Source organism: Vulpes vulpes, chromosome 10 (genome assembly GCF_048418805.1).
Source record: "Vulpes vulpes isolate BD-2025 chromosome 10, VulVul3, whole genome shotgun sequence".
Classification (NCBI taxonomy): domain Eukaryota; kingdom Metazoa; phylum Chordata; class Mammalia; order Carnivora; family Canidae; genus Vulpes; species Vulpes vulpes.
Window position 1 is genome coordinate 25,845,194 of NC_132789.1, and position 18,011 is coordinate 25,863,204.

General features: G+C 44.3%; 1 protein-coding gene across 16 annotated transcripts in view; it reads left to right on the forward strand.

The window, feature by feature from the left end:
- The window catches only part of DEPDC5 (DEP domain containing 5, GATOR1 subcomplex subunit), a 124,971-nt gene that overhangs the window by 105,104 nt on the left and 1,856 nt on the right, over positions 1-18,011 (forward strand). For all 16 annotated transcript variants that reach the window (XM_025985885.2, XM_072723305.1, XM_072723304.1 and 13 more), the window contains 5 exons: positions 14-122; positions 1,687-1,911; positions 6,931-7,100; positions 14,122-14,293; positions 16,784-16,844. In XM_025985885.2, the coding sequence (XP_025841670.2) occupies positions 14-122; positions 1,687-1,911; positions 6,931-7,100; positions 14,122-14,293; positions 16,784-16,844 (737 nt within the window). The remainder of the gene's footprint in view (positions 1-13; positions 123-1,686; positions 1,912-6,930; positions 7,101-14,121; positions 14,294-16,783; positions 16,845-18,011) is intronic.

Below are 18,011 nucleotides of genomic sequence, written 5' to 3' on the forward strand. Positions count from 1 at the left end.
TCTCTCCTTCTAGAAAATGCTGGAAGAGCAACTCATCACACACGCATCTGGTGAAGTCTGGCGGACCTTCATCTATGGTTTCTATTTCTACAAGATAGTCATGGACAAAGAACCTGACCGAGGTCAGAGATGAGGCTTATGCTGTTACCCACAGGGGCAAGGGTTTTTCATGGTGGCTTGCTTTTTCAAATGATGGTTCTTCTTGAGTTCCTGGGGTGACTTTGTATTCTAAGTAGACAGATCTGTCAACTTCCTGAGCATTTGTACTTAATTTAAGCATAACTGGAGTGACGAGTATTTCCTAAAGCTATGGTATGTTCTTGGTCAGAACAGTGTGGATGGAAGATAAGCCTAAAAGAGGCCAAGGGATCTGGTGTGAGGAAATTCCCATGGGCCATTTTTTAGTTGCTATTTTTAATTATAGTGCTCCTCCCCCACCCCCATCCAGTGCAGGTGGCTCTGAGTATAAGCTAACAGGCTGTGATCTGTAACTTACAGCACTTTTTACTTGCTAGGCTCCATTTCTTTGTCCTGTCTTTTATTTCTTTTCTTTTTTTCCTTTCCTTTCCTTTCCTTTCCTTTCCTTTCCTTTCCTTTCCTTTCCTTTCCTTTCTTTATTTGGGAGAGAGAAGAAAGCAAAAGCTGGGGGAGCGGCAAGGGAGAGGGGGAGCAAGGCTTCCTGCTGAGCACAAAGCCCAATGTTAAGCTTGATCCCTGGGACTCCTGCATCATGACCTGAGCCAAAGGCAGACATTCAACCAACTGAGCCACCCAGGAGCCCTAGGCTCCATTTCTTAACCCAGAAAGGCTATCAAATCCTAGCAAGTTTTCTGAGATACATTTTAACTTTCTTTTTCTTTTAATGAGAAAGCACAATTCCCAAGAGGAGACCAATATCCAGCAAGGTCAGAGCTGGCTCACAGTGCTGGAGTCACCCAGGATTCAGACCTGTATCTCCAGTCCACTCAGAACCCACAGGGACCTTGGCTGGAAGTGACACCCATCCTGCAGACAAATGGCTTCTCAGCCTCTAGGTTTCAGGAATCATACATATATCAGATGAAGCAGCTAGTGGCCCCTTGCTATGCTCCTTTATCCAAGAATATGTAGAAGTGGATCCGAGCAGACTTTTTCTGGTAGCCATAGGTGTGTCTGTTGCTGCCTCTCCCCTTAAATTCTCACTTGGACTAATAGATACCTATTTTACCTTCAAATAGGAAAAAAAAAAAAAAAAACCTGGTTACTATTATCAGCTCCAAAATTAGAGGTATGAAACTGAGGATAAAAAAATCTTGTTTAATTGAAGGATAGTTCACGTAACATAAAATGAACTATTCTAATGTGAACACTTCACTGGCATTTAGTACGTTCCTGGTGTTGTGCAAACACCACCACCTCTGTTCAGGGTCCAAATCGTGGTAAGTACACCCTGAAAGGAACTCTGGTGCCCATTAACAGTCACTGCCAAACTCCTCCTCCCCACTGCCCCTGACCACCACCGATCTGCCTTCTGTCTCTAAGGATTGGCCAATTCTGGACATTTCATTTAAGTGGCATCATGTCTCATGTGGTCTTTTGTGTATGACTTCTTTCACTTAGCATAGCATTTTCAAGGTGCAGCCTTGCATCAGTAAGAAAATAAGTGTTTGTACTGAGGGCACTTTCTCTCCCCTTGGCTTTTCCCAGTGGCCATGCAGCAGCCCACCACCTGGCACACAACAGCGGGGGAGGACTTCGCCAGCTTCCAGCGCAAGTGGTTTGAGGTGGCCTTTGTGGCCGAAGAGCTGTTGCACTCCGAGATCCCTGCTTTCCTCTTGCCCTGGCTGCCCAGCCGGCCAGCCTCCTATGCCAGCAGGCACAGCTCCTTCAGCCGCAGCTTTGGAGGACGGAGCCAGGCAGCTGCACTTTTAGGTAGATGCTTGACCCAGACGGGGCTGGGGATGCATTGGTCGGGGGCCGAGGGAGAGTGGCAGTTAGCCAAGGGAACAGTCCCATGTGGGCCAGGATTGGAGCTCCTGAGGCTGTCATACTGGTACTCGGTCTGTATGGTGGGCTCCTGTGCTAGCTCCCACTAAGTGGACAATAACTCATATTGTCCCAACCAATAAACAATGGTCATCAGCTCTCAAATAAGGCCCAGTGCTAAACCTGCACAAATAGGAGAGAATAGACAATGTGGCCACTTTTCCCAAGAAGAATCCAGACTACAGGGGAGGTGAGCTGGTGCTCACTGCTGGCTAAGTGCCTACCTGAAGCCTTCCCAGGACCTTAGTGTCCTAGGATCTCAGAAAAGGAAGGAGTCTCAGAGGTTAGGTTATCCATTTCAAACTCTGATATTGAGCGTGAATCTGCCCTCTGCAAATGTACTTACCACATTGAGGGTTGTAAACTGGGAGTCTTCCCTCCTTACCTTGATTCCTACAGCTCCAAGATTGGGGTGAACACCCACTTACTGAATGGTGGTGACCTCTGATAGGAAATGGGACCTCTGCTCTCAAGGACTGGACTGATGGGTTGGGATGTAAACTGTCTTTAGACAGTGCATGCTCTAGGCAAGGTGTCATGAGATTTATCTTAATGGCAGGTTGGAGAGATCCTAAAAACCCTCTAGAAGGAAGGAAGGAAATGTAACATAGACCAAAGTCTAGGGAAATTCTACTTTTCACTTAGTTTGCTTGGAAACGCCCAGCTAATTGGAATTCTAGCTAGTAGAATGGGAATGTTAATAGTCATCACAGTTTCCAGATCCTCAGATTCACTTGGATCCAGATGTGGCTTTGACCTCGCCTTATACCCTCACCCCAGCATGCTCTAGCACTGTGTGTGAGAACTGAGGGGGGCGCGGAGAAGACAAAACTGTGAAGAGAGTGGCTCCTCTTTCCCCCAGGTAGTCACGACTTACCTTCTTCCTTGTGTTGAATTTCTAACTCTGTACTTCCTTGAAGTCCTTTGGAAACCAAGAGGCCACCTACTTCCCTAACTGCTAGTTACCAGTTGCACACCACCCCCCACCAACACCCAGTGCCCAATGTCCCCACTTACTCCTGGGCTCAAGTTACTGCTTCTGGAAAATGCTTAGGCACTGTCCCCCTTGTGTCATCATCCTGGTTCTGGAGGCTATCTTGACAATTTCTGTATGCACATTCTCATTTCCAAAGTCTCCTCCTTCCACAGGCTGGTAAAACCCTTTCCTGGCTGCCGTAATTCAAAGCCCAAGGGGAGATTCATATTGTTTCAATTTAGCTTTTTTTTTTTTTTAAGATTTTCTTTATTTATTCATGAGAGACACACAGAGAGAGAGAGAGAGAAAGAGAGAGGGGCAGAGACATAGGGAGAGGGAGAAGCAGGCTCCATGCAGGGAGCCTGATGTGGGATTCAATCCTGGGACTCCAGGATCACGCCCTGGGCCAAAGGCAGGTGGCAAACCACTGAGCCACCCAGGGATCCCCTCAATTTAGCTTTGATTCTTAATTACTTCAGAAAATTGCACTTAAAGAGGAGCAGCATGTGGAAAAATAAGTCATCTGTCTAAAACGGAGAGTAAGGGAGAAGAGAGGATTTATGTCTTCAGCAGGTAGTTTATTAAGCAGGTGTTCTTCACTTGGGGTCTGCACATGGGCATTAAGGGGTCAACACTGATTCTCAAACCGGACAGAATCTTACTTGCTGAGTATTTTCTTGAAGATATCCTCTTATTAGCTTTCCAGTTGGCTCCCACAATTGTAGTGCAATTTCACTCATCTGCTTCTTTTCCCATCACCCCTCCCACAGGAAGTAGGTTTCTTATCCTTGTAAACCCAACAGGGCATTATCACTGCTAATTCTATCCAGCAACATCCCTCAGACCCAGACTTCTGTGTTAGGATATGAGCTACTTCTTCCCAGTTTTGTTTTGTTTTGTTTTGTTTTTCAGATTAGAGTGTAGACTTGTGCTGTGTCATTTACTTAAGTGAGAAAAATGAGTTATCTTTGAATCGGGCTGTCCTCAGTGTTGTTGTTGTTGTTGTTTTGCCTCAGAAAAAAATTAACACGATTTATAGGGAGAAGAAGGCCTATGTGTCATTTATGATCTTTTTTGTTTATTTCGACATGTCTCTTTTTAAACATTCCTGATTCTCAATTAGGAATCAGTTTTTCCCAGCCAGAACCTGTTTTAATATTCCTGATGGTGCAACACAGTCCTGTCTACCCTGGCCCATGGTGGCTCCTACTTCTCCATTGATGTCATCCTGGGTCACAGAGCTGTGAAGCTACAGGGACATATGAGACCCACAGCACCACATCCTTAAGCCCACTCACACACCCACTGTTACTTCTCAGCCTTTTCTTGATAACCCCACTTGGATCTCAGGTTCAGAGGCTGCCAAGCACCTTGGTCCAAACTTTGATGCATGAACATTTTCAAGGAGCAGTTGCTCCTTGAAAACTCCCACCAACAGGGCACTCATTCCTATGACTACTCTTTCCATTGTCAGGGAGCTCCAGTTGCTAACAGTGATCTCTGGTACCCTACGGGAGACTGCAGTCTCTCTCCTTCAGCAACACTGATCCCCTTCCCAGCACACTGTGAGGCCCCTCGCTGTGACCTGGGTGAAGGACACTCAGCCTGCTGCTCCTCTGAGTTTGTCTCTTTTTACCGGGACTCACTGTATCTCACTGTCCCAAGTGGATTAAATCTGTTCTTAGGCGACTAAGGAGTGATTCGGAGAACTTATTGAAAGCTGCAGCTCAGCTGGGGCCTTTTTTTTTTTTTTTTCCCCCCCAGCTGGGGCCTTACACCCTTGTCAACATTGTTAGCCTACTGACTGTGTCCATACTCTCAAATCTCACCCCTGAAGTAGTGAAAGCCAGTGTTATCTTGAACCTCTCACCATTTGGCTGAAAAGGACGCTTCCTCAGACCAGCCTGTTGTGAACTGAATATGACAGATGGGAGAGAAGAGGTGTGCAAGATCACTGCTGATGTTCATCAAGTGTCCTTTCTTTTGTGACCTGGGCTTTTCCCCCGGGGAGGAATACACTGTCCAAGACCAAGAATTAAGCTTGCTTTCTTTGACTGGGGCTATACAGTCAAAGGCCATTAATCAGGAACGCCAGGCAGAGGCAGAAACTAATTTTGATGAGACTTTTAGCATTGGTGCCACTGTCTCCCTTAGCCCAAAGTGTCACAGACAGCTGAGTAGTATCTGTGGGAGTCATGGACAGGCCTCAGATTGAACATTGGTGAAATTGTAGCTTAAATGGGGAAGAAGGAATGACGGGAGTTTTAACTGGGGTGGCTAAAGGAGAAGGTGAGAGGGGGAGTCTGGGACCTCCTGGCAGCCATGTTTTACTTGGTCCTTACCCCTCATCCATGAAGCAGCTGGGCAGGCACCCTCTCGGTTTGCACACAAGGAACGGAAATGAGAGCTGAAGCAGTGTTCTCAGGGGCACGTGGCTAAATGGCAGAACTTAGATCTTCCAGCTCCAGAAAAAGAATGTTTCCCATTTTTGCATGTTCTGGTTTTGAGAGAATGATAAGCTATATACCCAGCAGCTGAATATCAGTCCACCCAGGTGCCATTCAGCGTCCTGGCTGTAGCTCCCTGCCGTCTAACAGAAATTCACTAAAATTGCTGACTCAAGAGCCATTTCATCCTTCTCAGTGATAAAAGCCATTCAGGGCTTCTACCTGTAAAACCCAGATGTAAGCTGACAGCTTCAGATAAAGAGATACCTTTGGATTCATGGGGGTAGGGGAGAATGAGGAGCTGATAATAGTTTGAGGAACCCTACATCTGGCTCTGCCCAGTTAGGCAGAGTGGAACCTGATCTTTCCATTACCTCTGAGCCTGTTTCAGGCCTTTAGTCTGGTCAGGAACCTGATTGACTTGTCCTTAAAACATCCCTGTCTTGGGTTGAGTAGGATTTCTGAGCAGGAGATCCAGATAGGATGAGCTAGTAGTTTGATACCAACCTAGAATCTGAGCCACAAATAGTTGATGGATCAGGGTGTTGAGCTTCATTATGAGGTTTCATTTCTTGAGAAAAATTATAGAATTACTGTCTTCCTGGGTTGAAACCAGAAAAGCAAGACTTCCTCCTCACTGTGGTCTGGGCTGTCTGTCCTATGGTGTCCCTTTGAGAGTCACTGGAGGGGGAAGATCTGGGGTTCAACTTGGCTGAGGTTCCAACTCTGATTTTGGTCAAGGCATTTTTCCTCCAAGGGCTGCTGTTTCCTCATCTGTAAATTAAGGAGTTGGATCAGATTAGAGGGAGGCAAACTATGGCTTAACCAGCCAAATCTGGACCACCATCTGTTTCTTTTATAATAAACCTTATCTTTAAAGCACTTTTAGGTTCACAGCAAAATTGAGTGGAAAGTATATAGAGTTTTCACATACTCCTTGCCCAAATACACACACCACCTCCCCTACCATCCATGCCCTGCACCAGAGTGGGCCATTTGTTACCATCGATGAACCTACATTCACAAGCCATCACCCCAGTCCCTAGGAGTTCACTCTTGGTGTTGTACATTTTTGGTTTCGACATATGTATAATGACGTGTATCCACCATTATAGTATCATACAGAATAGTTTTACTGCCCTAAAAATCCTTCTGTTTTTGTAAATAAAGTTATACTGGAACACTGCCCAGCCTATATTATTTACATAATATCTCTGGCTGCTTGTGCACTATAGTGGCAGGGTTGAGTAACTGAAACAGAGACCACATTAGCCCTTAAAACCCAACCTATTATCTGGCCCTTTATAGGAAAAGTTGGCTGACCCCCAGACTAGATATTTTCATGAAGCTTCTAGGATCTGTGATTTTCCAGTAGGTAATTCTGCAATTTTATATCTGTTTGCCTAGTTGTTTGTTCTTCCACTTCATCCCACCCCTTCTTTTCCCTCTCTCTCCTGGGGCCTCTCCATCGTGCTGACATAGCTGCCACTGTCCCAGAGCAGAGGACTGTGACCCTGGATGTGGACGTGAACAACCGCACAGACCGGCTGGAGTGGTGCAGCTGTTATTATCATGGCAATTTCTCCCTGAATGCAGCTTTTGAGATCAAGCTCCACTGGATGGCTGTGACTGCTGCGGTCCTCTTCGAGATGGTAAGAGCCTCCTCATGTTGTGGTTGGGGCCTTGGCTCACCTTGCAGAGGGGCACAATGGATGCTTGGTAGAGATTCATGTCACACTCCGATTACCTTTCACCTCGACCATTTGGAATAGCCTTGTAGAAAAATTTAAACACAGTAAAAAAAAATTCAAACAGTTGAAAAGGGGATAGATTAGGGTTTCTCAACCTTGGTACTCTTGACATCTAGGGACAGATAATTCTGTGTTCTGGGGGCACTGTCCTGTGCATTGTAGGATGTTGGGCAACATCAGTGGCCTCTACCCTAAAGGCCAGTAGCACACCTGCCTTGTAACAACCAAAAATGTCTCCAGATATTGCTACATGTCCCCAGGGAGGAGGAGTATTGCCCTGAGTTGAAAATCACTGGTCTCTAGTGAAAAGTAAGTCCCTCTCCCAACCATACCCTATTCCTGGGACCTCCATCTAAAAACAACCACCTTGGAGATCCCTGGGTGGCTCAGTGGTTTAGCGCCTGCCTTCGGCCCAGGGCGTGATCCTGGAGACCCAGGATCGAGTCCCTCATCGGGCTCCCCACATGGAGCTTGCTTCTCCCTCTGCTTGTGTCTCTGCCTCTCTCTCTCTCTCTCTCTCTCTCTCTCTCTCTCATGAATGAATAAATAAAATCTTTAAAAAAAAAAAAACAAAAACCACCTGGAGGTAGGTGGGGTTGGGCTAAATGGGTGATGGGTATATTCAGGAGGGCACTTCTGTTGAGCACTGGGTATTATATGTAAGTGATGAATCACTAAATTCTCCTCCTGAAGCCAATATTACACTATATGTTAACTAACTAGAATTTAAATAAAAATTTGAAAAAAAAAAATACGAAAGATATAAGCAACCTCCTAGAGCACCTGGCTGGCTCAGTCAGTAGAACATGTAACTCTTGATCACAGGGTCATGGGTTTGAGCCCCACACTGGGTATAGAGATTACCTTAAAAACATTTTTTTAATCAATTAATAAATAAAAGCAACCACCCTACCACTTTGTTGAGTGTACTTGCAGAGAGATTGTATGCATATATAAAGCTTTGTTACTTTTTTTTTTTTAACAGTTATGGTAGCTTGGAATACATAGTTAACAAACAACAGAGGGGTTAGGGATGCAGACTCTGTACAGTCAAAACTCCAAGTATAGCTTTTTTATTTTTTTTAAAGATTTTATTTATTTATTCATGAAAGACACAGAGAGAGAGAAGCAGAGACACAGGCAGAGGGAGAAGCAGGCTTCCTTAGGGGGGCCTGATGTGGGACTCAATCCCAGGACCCCAGGATCAAGGTCTGAGCCAAAGGGAGATGCTCAACCACTGAGCCACCCTAGTGACTGGTCCCCAAGTATAGCCTTTGACTTCCCAAAAACTTAACCTGAAGCCTTAATGATAAGGCTGACTGATAAACAGTCAATTAACATGTATTTTGTATGCTCTATGTATTATATACTGTGTTCTTACAATAAAGTGAGCTAGAGAGGAAAAATGTTATTAAGGAAATCATACAGAAGAGCCAATGCCCTTTTTCACAACGGGTTTGTCGCCAGAACACAGGTGTTGTGAAAACCACTGCTAACCCTAAACCAAAATGGGAAAGGAAAAGACTCACATCAACATCATCGTCATTGGACACGTAGATTTGGGCACGTCTACCACTACTGACCATCTGATATACAAATGTGGTGGGATCGACAAAAAAACTGTCAAAAAATTTGAGAAAGAGGCTGCTGAGATGGGAAAAGGCTCCTTCAAGTATGCCTGGGTCTTGAATAAACTGAAAGCTGAACGTGAACATGGTATCACCATTGATATCTCCCTGTGGAAATTCGAGGCCAGCAAGTATTATGTGGCACCATTGATGCCCCAGGACACAGAGACTTTATCAAAAACATGATTACAGGCACATCTCAGGCTGACTGTGCTGTCCTGATTGTTGCTGTTGGTGTTGGTGAATTTGAAGCAGGTATCTCCAAGAATGGGCAGACCCGTGAGCATACCCTTCCAGCTTATGCATTGGGTGTAAAACAACTAATTGTTGGTGTTAACAAAATGGATTCCACTGAACCACCCTACAGCCAGAAGAGATACGAGGAAATTGTTAAGGAAGTCAACACCTACATTAAGAAAATTGGTTACAACCCCAACACAGTAGCATTTGTGCTTATTTCTGGTTGGAATGGTGACAACATGCTGGAGCCAAGTGCTAACATGCCTTGGTTCAAGGGATGGAAAGTCACCCGTAAAGATGGGAATGCCCATGGAACCACACTGCTTGAAGCTCTGGATTGCATTCTGCCACCAACTCGTCCAACTGATAAGCCCTTGCGTCTGCCTCTTCAGGACATCTACAAATTTGGTGGTATTGGTACTGTCCCAGTGGTCAAGTGGAGACTGGTGTTCTTAAGCCTGGCATGGTGGTCACCTTTGCTCCAGTCAATGTTACAACTGAAGTAAAGTCTGTTGAAATGCACCATGAAGTGAGGCTCTTCCTGGGGACAATGTGGGTTTCAATGTCAAGAACGTATCTGTCAAAGATATTCATTGTGGCAGTGTGGCTGGTGACAGCAAAAATGACCCACCAATGGAAGCAGCTGGCTTCACAGCTCAGGTAGTTATCCTGAACCTCCAGGCCAAATCGGTGCTGGATATGCACCTGTGCTGGATTGTCACACAGCTCACGTTGCTTGCAAGTTTGCTGAACTGAAGGAGAAGATAGATCGTCGTTCTGGAAAAAAGCTGGAAGATAGTCCCAAGTTCTTGAAATCTGGGGATGCTGCCGTTGTTGATATGGTTCCTGGCAAACCTATGTGTGTTGAGAGCTTCTCTGACTATCCTCCTCTAGGCTGTTTTGCTGTTCGTGACATGAGACAGACGGTTGCTGTGGGTGTCATCAAAGCAGTGGACAAGAAGGCAGCTGGAGCTGGCAAAGTCACCAAGTCTACCCAGAAAGCTCAGAAGGCTAAATGAATATTATCCCCAATACCTGCCACCCCAGTCTTAATCAGTGGTGGAAGAACGGTCTCAGAACTGTTTGTGTCAATTGGCCATTTAAGTTTAATAGTAAAAGACTGGTTAATGATAACAATGCATCGTAAAACCTTAGAAGGAAAGGAGAATGTTTTGTGGACCATTTGTTGTGTGTGTGTGTGTGTGTGTGTGTGTGTGTGTGTGTGTGGCAGTTATAAGTTACTAGTTTTTAAAATTACTACTATTTTTTTTAAAGATTTTATTTATTTATGAGAAACACAGAGAGAGAGAGAGAGAGAAAGGCACAGAGAACACAGGCAGAGGGAGAAGCAGGCTCCATGCAGGGAGCCCAATGCAGGACTTGATCCCAGGACTCCAGGATCAGGCCCTGGGCTGAAGGTGGCGCTAAACCGCTGAGCCACCAGGGCTGCCCCCAAATCAGTACTTTTTAATGGAAACAACTTGACCAAAAATCTGTCACAGAATTTTGAGACCCATTAAAACAAAAGCTTAATGAGGGGAAAAAAAGAGAGAGAGAGAATGCATTTATAATACTCTGTTTATTTAAAAAAAAAAACCACACACATGTATGTGGATTCCCGCGTTTCAAATATATGTTGTTCAAGGGTCAGCTGTATTTGCGTTGTGTTTTGTCCTATTACTTATATATCCTCAGAATCAGCATAAATAAGTCTGCCTCATTGCTGTGTTTTTCTTTTTGTTTTGCTTCATCGTTTTTAAGGGCTACACAATATTCTGCTATTTGTACCATTATTTACTTAACCAATCCCCTATCAGTGAACATCACTGCTTTTAACCCTAATTCTCAACAGGGGTAGAGGGAGTGTGTGATTTTGCCCCCATGGGAGCATTTGGTAATATGTGGAAATAATTTTGTCTGGCACAAATAGTAGAAGATGCCACTGGAATCTAGTGAGTAGACACCAGGGATGCTGTGCGTCATCCTACGGTGCATCACATAGGACAGCCTCTACAACAAAGAACGAGCCCAGATGTCATGAGTGCCATAGCTGAGAAGCTGTCTTTTAATTGGTCTTATGCTGGTCTTTCCTCCTCCTAGTCTGCCTGGCCAGGCTGTCTAATCAGGGAAGCCAGCCCAGCCACCCCATCCACAGTCCCAAGTCTGTAGAACAAACACTTCTGAGCCAAGCAGTCAGGATCTTCCAGGTGCCCTCTTTAACTATCTTTGCAGTCTTCCACTCCTTTTATACACTCACCCTTTCAACCCAGAAGAATGTTTTTCTATGGCTTTAATGAAGTCCTGCCCTCCTCCCACACACTGGTGCGAGCATCTCATTGCAGAGCCGACAGAAGCCAGAGGGTTCAGAAAGACTTTACAGAAAGCTAGGAGATGACCAAGGAAAATGAGCACAGCATCACCTGGCAATGTATTGTTTTTCTATCCACAGCTCAGAGGCCTAGTTTTGTCCCACAAGACATGATATCTGGGGGAAGAGTTGTGTCTGGGTCTCTGCCCAGCCCCGGTCTTCCTCTATATGGCATTAGTGCCTCTAAGGACCCCTACCCCAGAACACTGGAACATTCTTAAGACCCAAATCAAAAAAGATGCCCAGCAGGATGCCTGGGTGGCTCAGTTAAGTGGCTGACTCTTGATCTCAGCTCAGGTCTGGATCTCATGGTCATTGAGTTCAAGCCCTGCATTGGGGTCCATGCGGGACATAGAGCCTACTTTAAAAAAACAAAGAAGAAAAAGACAGCCAGCCATGTGTCCAGCTTAGCTTGCAGAGGACACTGGCTTGCCCACTCTCCAGGCAGAACTAACCCTCTGACCCAGTAGGCTAAGCCTTCTTCTTGGAAGCCCTACCAGATAATTCTATCTCAAGCAACCCAACCATAACATTCAGAGATACACACATATAGTCACAGTTTGGCAGGAGGAAGAGTATCTCTTCGGGGGAATATAGCAACTATCTTTTCAAAATATACTTTTCACACCAATTCATGTAAAACCCACTGAAAGCTGCTAATCCCTTTATCATTACAGTTTTGACCTTTGAACAACATGGGTTTGAACTGCATGGATCCATTTACATGCAGATTTTTTTTTTTTTTTTTTTTGGTAAATACAGTACTGTAAATATATTTTCTTTTCCTTATCATTTTCTTAATGTTTTCTTTTCTCTAGCTTATTATATTATAAGCATATACTATGTAATACCCATAATATGCAAAATATATGTTAATCAGCTATTTATCTTATTGATAAGGCTTCTACCCAATGGTAGGCTATTATTGGTTAAGTTTTTGGGGAGTTGAAAGTTACATTCAGATCTTTGATTGCACAGAGTTTTGGTGACCCAAACCCCCAGTGTTCAAGGGTTGATGATATTTTGTTAAGTTTTTAGAAATCTCAAAAAAAAAAAAGTTTTTAGAAATCTCTAGTGTAGATTATCTTAAGGTAGTGTCCAAATTTGTTATAAGTCACATTTTATTATGTAATTTTAATAATATGTAGTATTTACAATATTGTAGTACATATTTATATGTTAAAATATGATGTATTTTAAAATATTACATAAAATCAAAAGAGACTTAGAAATTATTTTGATCAGGGACACGTGGCAGGCTCAGTCAGTAGAGCATACAACTCTTGATCTCAAGGTTGTGAGTTTGGGTCCTGTGCTGGAGGTAGAGATTACTTAAAAAATAAAATCTTTAGGGGCAGCCTGGGTGGCTCAGAGGTTTAGCACCACCTTCAGCCCAGGGCCTGATCCTAGAGACCCGGTATCGAGTCCCATGTCAGGTTCCCTGCATAGAGCCTGCTTCTCCCTCTGCCTGTGTCTCTCCCTCTCTCTTTCTCTCTTTCTCTCTCTCTCTCTGTCTCTCATGAATAAATAAATAAAACCTTTAAAAAAATAAAATCTTTAAAAAAAAAAAAAAAGAGGGAGGTGGCTCAGCAGTTGAGCATCTGCCTTCAGCTCAGGTTGTGATCCTGGAGTACAGGGATTGAGTCCCACATCAGGCTCCCTGCATGGACCCTGCTTCTCCCTCTGCCTGTGTCTCTGCCTCTCTCTCTCTCTCTCTCTCTCTCTCTATGTCTCTTATGAATAAATAAATAAATTCTTAAAAAAAAAAAAAGAAAGAAAAATTATTTTGGTTAGAGACCATGGTTTTTGTTGTTGATGTATTATTATTCTGAGTGTTTCTGAAGAAAAAAATCTAAGAGTGATCCCTTTCAATTTTTAACATAATTATATTTGTTCAAGTAAAGTTATGGCTTAAACTATATTTTTTGAAATAACATTTGACACAAATCTCATCTGTGTGCTAGAGCCACATAAATTAGTTTTTGTTTTTTTTTAACTATATTATTTGTAGTTTTATGGTTCAAAAAGTATAGACATAAAAAAAAAAAGTATAGACATAGAAAATTTCTACTGTTCCCTAAGAAAATGGTACTACTAGGGAGTTTTGCCTTGCTGCCCCAGTTAACTTTCGTTCTGAGTCTTCAGACAGCTTTGGGAGTTTGTCAGAGAGTGGCTCTCATTACACCAGGTCAAGGCTTATCGCCTTTGGCCAGAGGCCACCACGGTCATTTTGCACCCTGCATCATGTCCCTTTCAGCCAGCCTGAGTGGATTGTTTTCCTATTTGATACTTTGGGCTTAGTAAATTTTTGATAAAGGACAAATTTGGAAGGACTTAACTTATATCCTGTGACCTTCCTCCAACATCCTATAGAATGAGAAGGCTATTTAAAATGGAGGCAAGAAATAGCTCTCTCCAGTCGCTTCCTTCCAGAAGAAACACTGAAGTTGCAGAAGCTTGGGCTATGAGGAGGAGCTGTGTGCTTAACTCACAGTTTTTCTTATGTGTCAGAGAAGGTTAAACTGTGCTATTTCCTGCCCAGAACCGGTTTGGAGCCAGTGAACATGAATAAATGAACATGCCAATCAATACGTATGCCGCCACAGTGGCCTCTTCACTCCTTGGGAAGTGTTTTCTCTTGTCTTGATTCACTTAGAGATGACACTGTTTCTGTGCTTCCCACCAGGTCCAGGGTTGGCATCGCAAAGCCACTTCCTGCGGCTTTTTATTGGTCCCTGTTCTGGAGGGTCCCTTTGCGCTGCCCAGTTACCTGTATGGCGATCCACTTCGAGCCCAGCTCTTCATCCCACTCAACACCAGCTGCCTGCTCAAGGAGGGCAGTGAGCACCTGTTTGATAGTAAGAGACACCCCCTCTGGACTTTCTGTCTCCATGAGTAAGACCCTTCCCCCAAGGCCACCTCTCTAGGTTTTGAATCCACACAGGCTAGTGCACAGAGGGAGCCTTTGGACAAGGGGGCGAAAGGATCTGGGTTCCAGGCTGCTTCTTCACTTAGTGGCCGGGTAACCTTAGACAAGTCACTTAATGTCTTAAATTCCTTATTCCTCAAATGAGAGCACGTTAAAGTTTAAAGCTGCCTTGGCAATTTATGAAGACCCTTGTGAGGCCTGGAACAGATGGTGGGTGGGAGAGGGTGTGATGTACTGTAAATCACGAGCATTACTGGTATTCTCCCCACACTCTCCTTTCTGTGCTCCAGCCTAACTGTGCGAATTTGAACCTTATGGGAGGCTTGAATCTGCTGTTTCACCTAAACAGGCTAAAAAAGGGAGACACTGAAAGCAAAACAGGATACAGCGGCCTATTGTGCAAGCTGTAGTGTGTCAGCACCTGGAGCACTGCATGTGGCTTGAGTCCTGCATCTCAAGGAAGACAGAGCAGGAGGGGCCTCAGAGGACAGCCCTTCCCCTGGGACAGGGCTGTCAGTCTGATGGGACCCCTGCTGCTCCACCCTAGTCCAGCAGATCTCTGAGGGCAGGTGTGGGACAGATCAAAGGACAAGTCTTACTTCACACAGCACGGAACTTTTTATCACCGATTAACTGCTCATTGGGATGAGCAATTAAATAGCTCCTCCGATACAGTTCTCAGTGAGCTCACAAATGACCTTTCTAAAAACAGAAAGTTAGAATTGCTGCTAATACATCAGTAGCCCTTGCGTTTCTCAGATGTAGAAATTATAAATATGAAAGGAAAAACTTTTGGTGTGAGAGAGGTGGTTTCTTCCTGTGCGTGTCTAAGTCTATGTCATGGTAGATAGAAGAGAAGCAGCCCAGGGGGTGAGAGGTCTCGCTAGGTCAGGGAGGCCACACTGAGTATTCTCACACTTTTCCTGTGACAGGCTGCCCCTGGGGTACAAACTTGTATTCCAAAGGCCCATCCGGACTTTCTTTGTTTACATTTTGGAACACATTTTTATATAGACACAGTGTTTTCACTGATGGTTGGGGTTCCAAGTGGGCTTCGCAGAACCACTGGAGGCCATAGATCCCAGGATCCTCAGAGTTGACAAAGTGTACTTCTCTCTCTCTCTCTCTCTCACACACACACACACACACCCTTCTTGTTTAACCTCACCATGGCTGACAGAGGACCATGCAGTCTGGAAAAGCCACATGATTATATTCGTATCTGATTATTTCAATCCAGGCAACTGCTTCATGCTGCTGTTTTTAATATGCTCAAGAGACACTTCCCCCACACCAGCTAGACTCTTCTGGGGTTTTCCACCTTCACTGTAACAGCACAGGATGGCTGGCAAGACTGGCATTGGAGGACATTTTTGCGTGAGCTACTGGTTTTCCCTGCCTGTTGTAACTCAGGCTTCAAGACCATCATCCTCTGTTGGTTGCCATGGTTACGGCTGAAGAAAGGAGTCCTAGTTTAAAAGAATAAAGGCTTGAATCTAAAAATTGATTTTCTTGCTTCTGTGCTTCTCTTCCTATTACCTCCCCTTCCAATAACAGTGGATTCAAAATCTTAAAAATCTGACAAGGAATCCACTGTGTGTTTTTACCTGTTAAAGCCAAAGTGTTTTTTCTTTTTTGCTCTTTAGTTGCCTAGAGCCCTCAAATGTATTCTAGATAAAAAACTCCAAATGCAGAGAGAGCAGAGAGCCCCTGTTCTTCAGGATATCTTGTGTGGTTGCTCCTCCTCAGCCCTCAATCCCAAGAGCAGCCCTGGCCTGTTGCCTGTTGCTGTGACAGCCTGCCTCAGCCCTCCACCTCCTCATCAGCTCTTGGTCCTCACACCAGCTCTGTAGAAGGAGTGAGGCTAGAGCAATGATGTGGGTGCTTGTCTGCTCCCCTGCCCTCCCCAGCCCATCACTTTTCCAAAAATAATTTTTATATTTATTTGCTTCAGTTTCCCCACCCCTAAAATGGAACTTATACTATTGTCTTTCCTTGTAGGGAAATGGAAGATTGGTAATAATTTTTTTTTCTCTTCTCCTTAAAAGCAGATAACATGCATTTAATACTTATCTTTTGTTTGTATTTTAATATTATGTTCCTTTCCACTTTTGGCATAGGAAATCATTAGAATGAGTCTCACATCAAGTTCTGGTAGCTCACTGGTTGCTGAGGACTCCTGTTTAGTGCCTTTCTACATTAGACCTGATAGAGCTTTAGGGAACGTGTAGTGAGAATACGCCATTGTTCCTTGGGATGGAGGCTGGTCTCTCAAAAGCAGGTAGTGTGGAGAAGCAGCACTTAGACTCAAGGGGGAGGTTTGGCCAAGAGAGGTGAAAGGAACAGAGGTCAGACCCAGGAAGAATTACAAACCTTGGGATCACACTCTGCCTGGCACTTATTTTTTTTCTCCTTTCAGGCTTTGAGCCAGAAACATACTGGGATCGAATGCACCTTTTCCAGGAAGCCATTGCACACAGGTTTGTCCCCTAACAAGAGGGCAACATGGGAGGGTGTCCGTGACTGTCGTGGGTGAGCAGTTACTGAACCCAAACTGGGTTTGTTTTCATTTCTGAAATGAAACATTAGCCCACCCATAAGGTTCATCTCAGAAAGAGAAACTAGTCCAATAAATAAGATTTTTTTTAATATCTTATTTATTCACGAGAGACACAGAGAGAAGCAGAGATACAGGCAGAAGGAGAAGCAGGCTCCCTGCGGGGAGCCCAATACAGGATTTGATCCCAGGACCATGGGATCATGACCTGAGCCAAATGAAGGCAGATGTTCAACCACTGAACCACCCAGGTGCCCTCAAATAAATAAAATCTTATAAAAAGAAAAACTGTTCCAGCTTCTCTGGATCCCCTTGCTGGGGCTTCCCAGCTCCTCCTTCATCTTTGTCTGGGTGGGATGGGTGCCCCTCCCCCCACCTTCACTGTAGTCCTGGCTTGAATGCTCCCCAAGTGGACAATGAGGAGGTCAAACACCATGTGGTTAAATTGCCATTTTAAAATTAAAGGTCTTCCCTGGTGACATAAGGAAGAGATGAGGCTGGTCAGGCTGATCCATGCTGAGTAAATAAACAGCCTTGGTTAAAAAGTAGAGGGGAAGAAGGATAATATCCAGAGCCATTCCTACACATGATAGAGTCAGCCTATAGAGATGGAGCTTGCTGTGCACGTTAGCTTACCCATTTAATTTGTATGTTTGACTTCATGTATTCTTTGATAAATAATTATTGAATGCCAGTCTAAAGATGGCAGTTTATATAGAGGATGCAACAAAAGGAAACAGGTGTTTTACCTCCTTTGGTTCTGCCTACATTGGTGTCTTCATTACATAAACTCTCCAACTTAGGGCGGGAACCACATCTGTTAACACATCCTTTTCAGCACTTAGCAGGTAGAGCTGTAATAAATGTGTGTGATGGAAATAGAAAAACCCAGAATAGAACAAACCATAGATGAAAAGCAGAATCGAATAAGTCATAGATGAAAAGTGGCTCCTCCTGCCCATTTCCAGAACACAGTGAAGCAGAGAGCCCCAGATTCGTGTTCCTCATCTCTTTAAGAAAGGATTTCAATTAAGATAATTTCATTCTATTCAATTCAGAGCCTTTTGTAAGAACCTACTATGTGCTTAGC